This window comes from Pseudophryne corroboree, chromosome 1 (assembly GCF_028390025.1).
Source record: "Pseudophryne corroboree isolate aPseCor3 chromosome 1, aPseCor3.hap2, whole genome shotgun sequence".
NCBI lineage: Eukaryota > Metazoa > Chordata > Amphibia > Anura > Myobatrachidae > Pseudophryne > Pseudophryne corroboree.
The window spans coordinates 23,598,765-23,612,340 of record NC_086444.1 but is presented as its reverse complement, the minus strand read 5'-3'; the positions used below and the strand labels follow the sequence as shown (position 1 = coordinate 23,612,340).

General features: G+C 50.4%; 1 protein-coding gene across 5 annotated transcripts in view; it reads right to left on the bottom strand.

Annotated features, from left to right (window-relative positions):
* Nucleotides 1-13,576, bottom strand: part of RUSC2 (RUN and SH3 domain containing 2) — a 176,537-nt gene that overhangs the window by 95,985 nt on the left and 66,976 nt on the right. For all 5 annotated transcript variants that reach the window (XM_063957708.1, XM_063957691.1, XM_063957715.1 and 2 more), the window contains exon 2: nucleotides 2,872-4,857. In XM_063957708.1, the coding sequence (XP_063813778.1) occupies nucleotides 2,872-4,771 (1,900 nt within the window). In that variant the 5' untranslated portion in view covers nucleotides 4,772-4,857. The remainder of the gene's footprint in view (nucleotides 1-2,871; nucleotides 4,858-13,576) is intronic.

The following is a 13,576-nucleotide window of genomic DNA, read 5'->3' as shown; positions in this document are numbered from 1 at the left end:
ACATGGGGTACAGGGGTCACAGCACATGGGGTACAGGGGGCACAGCACATGGGGTACAGGGGGCACAGCACATGGGGTACAGGGGGTACAGCACATGGGGTACAGGGGGCAGAGCACATGGGGTACAGGTGGACAACACATGGAGTACAGGGGGGCACAGCACATGGGGTACAGGGGGCTCAGTACATGGGGTACAGGGGGCACAGCACATGGGGCCAAAGTACATGGGGTACAGGGGGCACATGGGGCACAGCACATGGGGTACATGAGGCAAAGTACATGGGGTACAGGGGGCACAGCACAAGGGGTACAGGGGTCAGATGGTGCACAGCACATGGGGTACTGGGGGCACAGCACATGGCACAAAGTACATGGGGTACAGAGGGCACAGCACATGGGGCACAACATATGGGGTAAAGGGGGCACATGGGGCACTGCACATGGGGTACAGGGGTCACATGGGAACAGCACATGGGGTACATGGGGCACAGCACATGCGGCAAACTACATGGGGTACAGGGGTCACAGCACATGGGGTACAGGGGTCACATGGGGCACGGCACAGCACATGGGGTATATGGGGCACAGCATATGGGGTACAGGGGTACATGGGGCACAGCATATGGGGTACAGGGGGCACATGGGGCGCAGAACATGGGGTACACGGGGCACAGCACATGGGGTACAGGGGGCACAGCACATGGGGTACAGGGGGCACATGGGTTACAGGGGGCACAGCACATGGGGTACAGGGGTCACATCACATGGGTCACAGCACATGGGGTACAGGAGGCACATGGGGCACAGCACATGGGGTACAGGGGGCACATGGGGCACAGCACATGGGGTACAGGGGGCAGAGCACATGGGGTACAGGGAGCACAGCACATGGGGTACAGGGGGCACAGCACATGGGGTACAGGGGGCACATGGGTTACAGGGGGCACAGCACATGGGGTACAGGGGGCACAGTACAGGGGGCACAGCACATGGGGTACAGGGGTCACATGGGGCACGGCACAGCACATGGGGTACATGGGGCACATGGGGTGCAGAACATGGGGCACATGGGGCACAGAACATGGGGTACAGGGGCACAGCACATGGGGTACAGGGGGCACATCACATGGGGTACAGGGGTCACATGGGGCACGGCACAGCACATGGGGTACATGGGGCACATGGGGTGCAGAACATGGGGTACATGGGGCACAGCACATGGGGCACAGCACATGGGGTACAGGGGGCACAGCACATGGGGTACAGGGGGCACATGGGGTACAGGGGCACAGCACATGGGGTACAGGGGGCACAGCACATGGGGTACAGGAGGCACAACACATGGGGTACAGGGGGCACATCACATGGGGTACAGGGGGCACATCACATGGGGTACAGGGGGCACATCACATGGGGTACAGGGGGCACAGCACATGGGTACAGGGGGCACAGCACATGGGGTACAGGGGGCACATCACATGGGTACAGGGGGCACAGCACATGGGTTACAGGGGTCACATCACATGGGGTACAGGGGGCACATGGGGTACAGGGGGCACAGCACATGGGGTACAGGGGGCACATCACATGGGTACAGGGGGCACATGGGGTACAGGGGGCACATCACATGGGGTACAGGGGGCACATGGGGTACAGGGGGCACATGGGGCCTCAACACCTTCTCGGGACTTTAGGAATCACTAAGTACAAAAACTAAAAAAGGAGGAAATTCCCCGTTGAGGGTGCAGATCACTCGTACAAAGATGCACTCAGAGGGGAGGTGGAACGACGCACACACGACCCTTTTACGGGTGGATCTTGGAATGTTTTGCACTGTGCACGCTCCGCAGCCGAACGTACGCGACTATGTGCTGCTACAGATGATTCTGCGCATCTCATTCCCATCTCCAGTTCAGAAAGGGCCGAACAGGGTGGTAATGGGGGGGCCTGCACTTTGGAAAAGCAAAGAGAGGGCAATGCATGGCGTGTGCGGAATTGCGGGCTCCGCAGAGTGCTACGCACGCAGAGATCTGTCTGCGTAAGTGCAAGCTGATAATGGTGTCGGCTACATGTGGATGGATGGGGGAGGAGAGGTCACAGGGGTGAATAACCACGTTTTGTGGTGTGCGCACAGTGTGAGTGCAATTGTGCCGGACTTTTGCGCAACTCTGCTTTGGGCCCTGGATGAGGTGTTTGGTGCAAACGTCACACGAGTCAGTTATAGTACAGCTATGATACATCTGGAGCAGATTCAGTTAGCCACGGGGGTTACTGCACAGCTGCAGCTCTGCCCTCAATCACTGCAGCTACCCTGCGCGATAAGCTCTGTAGAGTGCACTTAACGCTTCAGGAGCTGCAAGGAAAAATCCACGTTAAGTGCACCCTCTGGGACTTTCCGTGCAGGGTAACTCTGTAGATCTGGGCGATTAACGCACGGGGACAGTGGTTACTGAATAGCTCCTGGCGTCCATGAGCTGCGGCCGCACGGTAAGAACAGCCTCTAATTTAACCTGACCCTCGGAGGTTGATGCAGTCTGATATCAGAAATTGTGAGTCTGAGTGGGTGACACGTAAAACTCCAGCGAATCAGAGTGCAGTGTTGGGACATGGATGAAAAATGATGTTGATGACCTTTTTGAGAACTTCTTCTCCCATTCTAAAAGATCAAAGTACTGAAAAACAAATTGACTTATCTGCACCATCACATTTCTGACCACACACCAGAAGATATCATTTGACCACACATTAGAAGACATCATTTGACCACACATTAGAAGACATCATTTGACCACACACCAGAAGATATAATTTGACCACACATTAGAAGACATAATTTGACCACACATTAGAAGACATAATTTGCGTACTCACCGTCGCCTTTCACTCTTGCGTCTCTTTGGAGGAAGCTAAGTCCTGAGGCTCCGGAATCCAGAAGGTTGCACATCAAAGGTTGATCAACAGCTAAACCAGTAGTTCCATAGGCTTGGCTAGAGCTGGGTGCAGGATTTGGATTTGGGGCCTTAGTTTCCACACTATCGCTGGTGCAGCCCTCACAGGTGCGACTCATACAATGTAAGAAGGACATGGGTGGAAGGCTGTGACTCCGGAATTCTCCCCGATCCGAGGTTCGGCTACTGTCATGATGGTATTCCTCCTCCAGAGAAGAGTCCCCGCTGGATCGAAACGGTGGGCTGGATCCATTCTTCTTCCTGCTCTTGGCTAATTCCTTAAACGATGTGACTCTCTTGGGTGAGGATTCCTGGGTATGCGCGGCCTGACCCTCACTTAGTTTGACCGGGCAACTCATCATACGTTCCAGCGAGCCCAGACGATTAGAAGGGGTTTTGTCCAAGCTGCGGTCATAACTCCGAGACCGTTGTCTACCTGTATTAAAATTTGGTGGTGATACATTGACATAAACTTGCCCCTCGATTGTGTCGGACTTTGACCTTTCTATTAGGGGTTTAGGATCGTCGGTGTCTGAACTAGTTTGTGGCTGCTGGAAGAGAAAATACTCTGTTGGCTGGACAGGGCTCCCTTTGGTGTGGTCATCTGAGCAACTGGTAATAGAGGAGCCTGCGGGGCTGGGAGAAGACTGAGATGATAGGTCACAGGTGACCAATTTGTAGTAATTCTGGGTGGCCACGACAAGCCTGGCCTGGCTCTGAAAACAGGAAGTTAGATCCGAGCTCTCTCCGTTACACGGCACCGAGTCGTAGTTGAGATGGTAGGAATTACAGTTGGCGTCCAGTACAGGTGAGGATGAGTGATGATGACACCCACAAGGTTTCCCAGAGGCTTCCTGGATGTGTGAGTCACAAGACATCTTAGATTCTGTGGGTGAGGTCTGCAAGTCCAGGTAAAATGCACCTGTATCTGGGTGGCTGCAGAACGAAGAGTCACAGGAGAGGCTCCCAGAATTCAGGTTGGACCTAGGATGCCCATTCATCTTGTTATATAAGGTACTGAAATTAACCAGAATGCCGTCCGAGCTGTTGCAGGAGGAGTCACTCACGTAACTCACCTGCTGGTCCATTTCCGACTGGCTGGAGGCACTGTAGCATCTGCAGTGCCTCAGTGGCTCTGAGCCATTACAGGTGCATTCTTTGCTCTGGAGAAGGTCCTGATTTCCCAAATCGGAACTCTGATTCCAGTCTAGACAGAAGTGGGGGCCACCATGATGATGCCAAGCCTGGTCCTCTATGATTGCGTTCGACGGTCCTGGGTTGCCATTGCTACTCACTTGTAAGTCATCGGGAGAAGTCTTCTCTTCTTGTCCATCCACAAGTCCTGACCTGCTGGCCACTATCCATGGCTTTACGATGGGTGGTTTATCATGGAGGTGGAATGGTGGCAAGGATAAATCCTGAAACTGAAATCCTGATTTCGGCCTACCTAAGGTGCTGTGGAGATGGAATGACTTTTCCCCATCACTGCCACTTGAAGTGCTGTTTTCTTCTTCATCGTTTAGGAGGAATGGGTTGTGCCGCTTCCTAGTGATGGACCCCTGCCAGTCCTCCTCCTTTGTGCTCACCTTGTCTTTTACTGTTGGCTCAGAAGCTTGGATTAAGCTGCTGTACACCAATGAGTCAGCCTGCGATAGGTCCCTTTCCGGGAGAGAGGTGGTCCTGGTAATTCCAAGGTCATTCTTGCTGTATAAGTGGGGTCTACTGGAAGATGGACAGTACTGCCTGTCTGGCACCTGGCAGTGTACTAATGGGATGTGGTGCACAATCAGGGTTTCTCCAGCTAGCTTTGGCAGGCTATCCATGGTAAGGCCAGTCACCTCCTAGGACATAAGGTGTGATTACCAAGCGCAGTCTGGAGAAAGGTGGTACATATTAAAGGTGAAGATACCTGAAGAGAGAAAAGGGGACATTAATCATCTACATCTCAACAGGTACTGAACGTTCTATAAATGTATATCATTCATTTTCAAGACATGTAGAGGTTAATTCAATGTCGCAGAACAATGACACACCGACACGTGTGATCCTAGAACACTGGCACAGTCCCACTTGGGGCCTATGACAATGGCACACTGACACCTGGGGTCACAGAACAATGGCACACTGACACCCGGGGACCCAGGACAATGACACACTGACACCTGGGGTCCCTGACCAAGTGCACAGTGACACCTGGGATCCCAGAACAATGACACATTGACACCTGAGGTCCTAGAACAATGACACACTGACACCTGGGGACCCAGGACAATGACACACTGACACCTGGGGTCCCAGACCAAGTGCACAGTGACACCTGGGATCCCAGAACAATGACACACTGACACCTGGGATCCCAGAACAATGACACACTGACACCTGAGGTCCCAGGACAATGACAAACTGACACCTGGGGACCCAGAACAATGACACACTGACACAAGGGGTCTCAGAACAATGACACACTGACACCTGGGGTCCCAGAACAATGACACCCTGACACCTGGGGTCCCAGAACAATGACACACTGACACCTGGGGTCCTGGAACAATGACACACTGACAACTGAAGTCTCAGAACAATCACACACTGACACCTGGGGTCCCAGACCAATGACACACTGACACCTGGAGTCCCAGAACAATGACACCCTGACACCTGGGGTCCCAGAACAATGACACACTGACACCTGGGGTCCTGGAACAATGACACACTGACACCTGGGGTCACAGAACAATGGCACCCTGACACCTGGGGACCCAGAACAATGACACACTGACATCTGGGGTCACGGAACAATGACACACTGACACCTGGGGTCACAGAACAATGACACACTGACATCTGGGGTCCCAGAGCAATGTCACACTGACACCTGGGGTCCCAGGACAATGACACACTGACACCTGGGGTCCCGGAACAATGACACACTGACACCTGGGGTCCCGGAACAATGACACACTGACACCTGGGGTCCCAGAACATTATGCACATTATGTACATAGTGGTAACACAAGTGCTTTAGGAGTTATTTATCACTAATCACATACACAATGAGATCTGGGTGTGTTATTAGCGAGAAGAATTGTATTGCAGTACAGTGCGCCCGCAGGGACAGGGCGCAGAATGCAGTATTCCATCCCTGTGATGTGCTCGGAGGAGGAGCTTGATAAATCTGGCAGCATACCATCCCCTATAGAAACCGATGGGTTTTGCGGCTGCTGCCGGGAATGGAGGGATCGCAGTCCCTCTGTAATCCATGCTGGAAATTCTACATATACTGGTGATACTACATATACTGGTGATATATACTGGTGATATATACAGTAATAATACTATACATGCCGGACACACCGCTGCTCCTAGCTACAGGCTATAACACAGTAATAATACTATACATGCCGGACACACCGCTGCTCCTAGCTACAGGATATAACACAGTAATAATACTATACATGCCGGACACACCGCTGCTCCTAGCTACAGGCTATAACACAGTAATAATACTATACATGCCGGACACACCGCTGCTCCTAGCTACAGGCTATAACACAGTAATAATACTATACATGCCGGACACACCGCTGCTCCTAGCTACAGGGTATAACACAGTAATAATACTATACATGCCGGACACACCGCAGCTCCTAGCTACAGGATATAACACAGTAATAATACTATACATGCCGGACACACCGCTGCTCCTAGCTACAGGCTATAACACAGTAATAATACTATACATGCCGGACACACCGCTGCTCCTAGCTACAGGCTATAACACAGTAATAATACTATACATGCCGGACACACCGCTGCTCCTAGCTACAGGTTATAACACAGTAATAATACTATACATGCCGGATACACCGCTGTTCCTAGCTACAGGGTATAACACAGTAATAATACTATACATGCTGGACACACCGCTGCTCCTAGCTACAGGCTATAACACAGTAATAATACTACACATGCCGGACACACCGCTGCTCCTAGCTACAGGCTATAACACAGTAATAATACTATACATGCCGGATACACCGCTGCTCCTAGCTACAGGCTATAACACAGTAATAATACTATACATGCCGGACACACCGCTGCTCCTAGCTACAGGCTATAACACAGTAATAATACTATACATGCCGGACACACCGCTGCTCCTAGCTACAGGTTATAACACAGTAATAATACTATACATGCCGGACACACCGCTGCTCCTAGCTACAGGGTATAACACAGTAATAATACTATACATGCCGGACACACCGCTGCTCCTAGCTACAGGGAATAACACAGTAATAATACTATACATGCCGGACACACCGCTGCTCCTAGCTACAGGCTATAACACAGTAATAATACTATACATGCCGGACACACCGCTGCTCCTAGCTACAGGCTATAACACAGTAATAATACTATACATGCCGGATACACCGCTGCTCCTAGCTACAGGCTATAACACAGTAATAATACTATACATGCCGGACACACCGCTGCTCCTAGCTACAGGGTATAACACAGTAATAATACTATACATGCCGGACACACCGCTGCTCCTAGCTACAGGCTATAACACAGTAATAATACTATACATGCCGGATACACCGCTGCTCCTAGCTACAGGCTATAACACAGTAATAATACTATACATGCCGGACACACCGCTGCTCCTAGCTACAGGCTATAACACAGTAATAATACTATACATGCCGGACACACCGCTGCTCCTAGCTACAGGCTATAACACAGTAATAATACTATACATGCCGGACACACCGCTGCTCCTAGCTACAGGCTATAACACAGTAATAATACTATACATGCCGGACACACCGCTGCTCCTAGCTACAGGCTATAACACAGTAATAATACTATACATGCCGGACACACCGCTGCTCCTAGCTACAGGCTATAACACAGTAATAATACTATACATGCCGGACACACCGCTGCTCCTAGCTACAGGCTATAACACAGTAATAATACTACACATGCCGGACACACCGCTGCTCCTAGCTACAGGTTATAACACAGTAATAATACTATACATGCCGGACACACCGCTGTTCCTAGCTACAGGGTATAACACAGTAATAATACTATACATGCCGGACACACCGCTGCTCCTAGCTACAGGCTATAACACAGTAATAATACTATACATGCCGGACACACCGCTGCTCCTAGCTACAGGATATAACACAGTAATAATACTACACATGCCGGACACACCGCTGCTCCTAGCTACAGGGTATAACACAGTAATAATACTATACATGCCGGACACACCGCTGCTCCTAGCTACAGGCTATAACACAGTAATAATACTATACATGCCGGACACACCGCTGCTCCTAGCTACAGGCTATAACACGGTAATAATACTACACATGCCGGACACACCGCTGCTCCTAGCTACAGGCTATAACACAGTAATAATACTATACATGCCGGACACACCGCTGCTCCTAGCTACAGGTTATAACACAGTAATAATACTATACATGCCGGACACACCGCTGCTCCTAGGTACAGGCTATAACACAGTAATAATACTATACATGCCGGACACACCGCTGCTCCTAGCTGCAGGCTATAACACAGTAAATAAGAATTTACTCACCGGTAATTCTGTTTCTCGTAGTCCGTAGTGGATGCTGGGAACTCCGTAAGGACCATGGGGAATAGCGGGCTCCGAAGCAGGCTGGGCACTCTAGAAAGATCTTAGACTACCTGGTGTGCACTGGCTCCTCCCACTATGACCCTCCTCCAAGCCTCAGTTAGGACACCGTGCCCGGACGAGCGTACACAATAAGGAAGGATTTTGAATCCCGGGTAAGACTCATACCAGCCACACCAATCACACCGTATAACTCGTGATATGAAACCCAGTTAACAGTATGAAACAACTGAGCCTCTCAACAGATGGCTCAACAATAACCCGATTTAGTTAACAATAACTATGTACACGTATTGCAGATAAACCGCACTTGGGATGGGCGCCCAGCATCCACTACGGACTACGAGAAACAGAATTACCGGTGAGTAAAATCTTATTTTCTCTGACGTCCTAGTGGATGCTGGGAACTCCGTAAGGACCATGGGGATTATACCAAAGCTCCCAAACGGGCGGGAGAGTGCGGATGACTCTGCAACACCGAATGAGAGAACTCCAGGTCCTCCTCAGCCAGGGTATCAAATTTATAGAATTTTGCAAACGTGTTTGCCCCTGACCAAGTAGCAGCTCGGCAAAGTTGTAAAGCCGAGACCTCCTCGGGCAGCCGCCCAAGATGAGCCCACCTTCCTTGTGGAATGGGCATTGACAGATTTTGGCTGTGGCAGGCCTGCCACAGAATGTGCAAGCTGAATTGTACTACAAATCCAACGAGCAATAGTCTGCGTAGAAGCAGGAGCACCCAGCTTGTTGGGTGCATATAGGATAAACAGCGAGTCAGATTTTCTGACTCCAGCCGTTCTGGAATCATATATTTTCAGGGCCCTGACCACGTCTAACAACTTGGAGTCCTCCAAGTCCCTAATAGCCGCAGGCACCACAATATGCTGGTTCAGGTGAAACGCTGACACCACCTTAGGGAGAAACTGGGGACGAGTCCTCAATTCTGCCCTATCCATATGGAAAATCAGATAAGGGCTTTTACATGATAAAGCCGCCAATTCTGATACTCGCCTGGCCGAAACCAAGGCCAATAACATGACCACTTTCCAAGTGAGATATTACAGATCCACGGTCTTTAGTGGTCCCAAGGTGCCACAGGAGGCACAAACGGGGGCTGAATATGCAGCACTCCTTTATAAATGTCTGAACTTCAGGTACTGAAGCTAGTTCTTTTTGAAAGAAGATCGACAGAGCCGAGATCTGTACCTTAATGGAACCTAATTTAAGGCCCACAGTCACTCCTGCTTGCAGGAAATGCAGAAAACGACCTAGTTGAAATTCCTCTGTTGGGGCCCTTTCGGTCTCACACCATGCAACATATTTCCGCCATATGCGGTGATAATGATTTGCTGTAATCTCTTTCCTGGCTTTAGTAAGCGTAGGAATGACTTCCTCCGGAATGCCCTTTTCCTTCAGGAACGGCGTTCAACCGCCATGCCGTCAAACGCAGCCGCGGTAAGTTTTGGAACAGACAGGGCCCCTGCTGCCGCAGGTCCTGTCTGAGTGGCAGAGGCCATGGGTCCTCTGATATAAATTCCTGAAGTTCTGGGTACCAAGCTCTTCTTGGCCAGTCCGGAACCACGAGTATCGTTCTTACTCCTCGCCTTCTTATTATTCTCAGTACCTTTGGTATGAGAGGCAGAGGGGAGAACACATAAACCGACTGGTACACCCACGGTGTTACCAGAGCGTCCACAGCTATCGCCTGAGGGTCCCTTGACCTGGCGCAATATCTTTTATAGCTTTTTGTTGAGGCGGGACGCCATCATGTCCACCTGTGGCCTTTCCCACTGGTGTACAATCCTTTGGAAGACTTCTGGAGGAAGTCCCCACTCTCCCGGGTGGAGGTCGTGTCTGTTGAGAAGATCTGCTTCCCAGTTGTCCACTCCGGGAATGAACACTGCTGACAGTGCTAACACATGATTTTCCGCCTATCGGATAATCTTTGTGGCTTCTGCCATCGCCATCCTGCTTCTTGTGCCGCCCTGTTGGTTTACATGGGCGACTGCCGTGATGTTGTCTGATTGGATCAGTACCGGCTGGTTTTGAAGCAGAGGCCTTACAGGCCTCAGGGCATTGTAAATGGCCCTCAGGTTTAGAATATTTATGTGTAGGGAAATCACCTGACTTGGCCAAAGTCCCTGGAAGTTTCTTCCCTGTGTGACTGCCCCCCAGCCTCAAAGGCTGGTATCCATGGTCACTAGGACCTAGTCCTGTATGCCGAACCTGCGGCCCTCTTGAAGATGGGCACTCTGCAGCCACCACAGTAGAGATACCCTGGTCCTCGGAGACAGGGTTATCAGCCTATGCATCGGAAGATGCGATCCGGACCACTTGTCCAACAGGTCCCTCTGAAAAGTTCTTGTATGGAACCTGCCTAATGGGATTGCTTCGTAGGAAGCTACCATTTTTCCCAGGACTCGCGTGCAATGATGCACCGCTACCTGTTTTGGCTTCAGGAGGTCTCTGACTAGAGATGACAACTCCTTGGCTTTCTCCTCCGGGAGAAAAACTATTTCTGGTTTATGTCCAGAACCATCCCCAGGAACAGTAGACGTGTCATAGGAACCAGCTGTGACTTTGGACTGTTTAGAATCCAACCGTGCTGTTGTAGTACTTTCCAAAATAGTGCTACCCCGACTACCAACTGCTCCTTGGACCTCGCCCTTATAAAGAGATTGTCCAAGGACGGGATAATTAAAACTCCCTTTTTTCGAAGGAGTATCATCATTTCGGCCATTACCTTGATAAAACACCCTCGTGCCATGTACAGTCCAAACGGCAGTGTCTGGATTTGGTAATGGTAATCCTGTACCACAAATCTGAGGTACTCCTGGCGAGGATGGTAAATGGGGACATGCAGGTAAGCATCCTTGATGTCCCGGGATACCATGTAATCCCCCTCGTCCAGGCTTGCAATAACCGCCCTGAGCGATTCCATCTTGAACTTGAATTTTTTTATGTATGTGTTCAAGGATTTTAATATATAAAATGGGTCACACCGAACCATGCGGTTTCGGTACCCCAAACCGTGTGGAATAGTAACCCCGTCCTTGTTGAAGTAGGGGCACCTTGAGTATTACCTGCTGGGAATACCGCTTATTAATTGCCTCTAGCACAGCCTCCCTGCCTGAGGGAGTTGTCAGCAAGGCATATTTTAGGAAACGGCTGGGGGGAGACATCTCGAATTCCAGCTTGTACCCCTGAAATACTACTTGAAAGAAACAGGGATCCACCTGTGAGCGAGCCCACTAATTGCTGAAATTTTTGAGACGGCCGCCCACCGTACCTGGCTACACCTGTGGAGCACCCGCGTCATGCTGTGGACTCACAGGAAGCGGGGGAAGAATTTTGATTCTGGGAACAGGCTGACTGGTGCAGCTTTTTCCCTCTTCCCTTGTCTCTGTACAGAAAGGAAGCGCCATTTGACCCGCTTGCTTTTCTGAAGCCGAAAGGACTGTACCTTTGTCTGTGAGGAAAACCTGAGGTAAAAATATTTCTTCCCAGCAGTTGCTGTGGATACGAGGTCCCAGAGACCATCCCCAAATAATTCCTCACCCTTATAAGGCAGAATCTCTATGCGCTTTTTAAGTCAGCATCACCTGTCCAGTGACAGGTCTCTAATACCCTCCTGACAGAATGGACATTACATTCATTTTGGATGCCAGCCGGCAAAATATCCCTCTGTGCATCCCCCATATATAAGACGACGTCTTTAATATGTTCTCATATTAGCAAACTAGTATGCTTGACAGGGTCACCGACCACGCTGCAGCAGCACGATCTGCAGGTTTCAGTCTAGTACCTGAGTGTGTAAATACAGACTTCAGGATAGCCTCCTGCTTTTTATCAACAGGTACCTTCAAAGTGGCCGTTCCTAAAACGGCAGTGCCACCTTTTTTGACAACCGTGTGAGCGCCTTTTCCACCCTAGGGGATATCTCCCAGCGTAACTTATCCACCTGGCGGGAAAGGGTACGCCATCAGTAACTTTTTATAAATTACCAGTTTCTTAACGGGGGAACCCACGCTTTTCACACACTTCATTTATTCATCTGATGGGGGAACAAAACACTGCCTGTTTTTTCTCCCCAAACCTAAAACCCATTTTTAGAGGTGCTTGGGTTAATGTCAGAAATGTATAACACATTTTTTATTGCCGGGATCAAGTCACGGATGTTCCTAGTGGATTGTGTATATGTCTCAACCTTGTCGACACTGGAGTCAAACTCCGTGTCGACATCTGTGTCTGCCATCTGAGAGAGCGGGCGTTTTTGAGCCCCTGATGGCCTTTGAGACGCCTGGGCAGGCGCGGGCTGAGAAGCCGGCTGTCCCACAGCTGTTACGTCATCCACCCTTTTATATAAGGAGTTGACACTGTCGGTTACTACCTTCCACCTATCCATCCACTCTGGTGTCGGCCCCACAGGGGGCGACATCACATATATCGGCCTCTGTTCCGTCACCATATAAGCCTCCTCATTCAACATGTCGACACAGCCGTACCGACACACCGCAGACACACAGGGAATGCTCTAAACGAGGACAGGACCCACAAAAGCCCATTGGGGGGACAGAGTGAGAGTATGCCAGCACACACCAGAGCGCTATATAATGCAGGGACTAACTGAGTTATGTCCCCTATAGCTGCTTTTTTTATATATGTATACTGCGCCTAAATTAAATGCCCCCCCCTCTCTTTTTTAACCCTTTTCTGTGTTGTAAACTGCAGGGGAGAGCTAGGGAGCTTCCCTCCATCGGAGCTGTGAGGGAAAATGGCGCCAGTGTGCTTGAGGGAGATAGCTCCGCCCCTTTTCCGCGGCCTATTCTCCCGCTTTTTTATGGAATCTGGCAGGGGTATTTACCTCATATATAGCCCCTGGGGCTATATATTGAGGTAATTTTGCCAGCCAAGGTGTTTTTATTGCTGCCTCAGGGCGCCCCCCCCC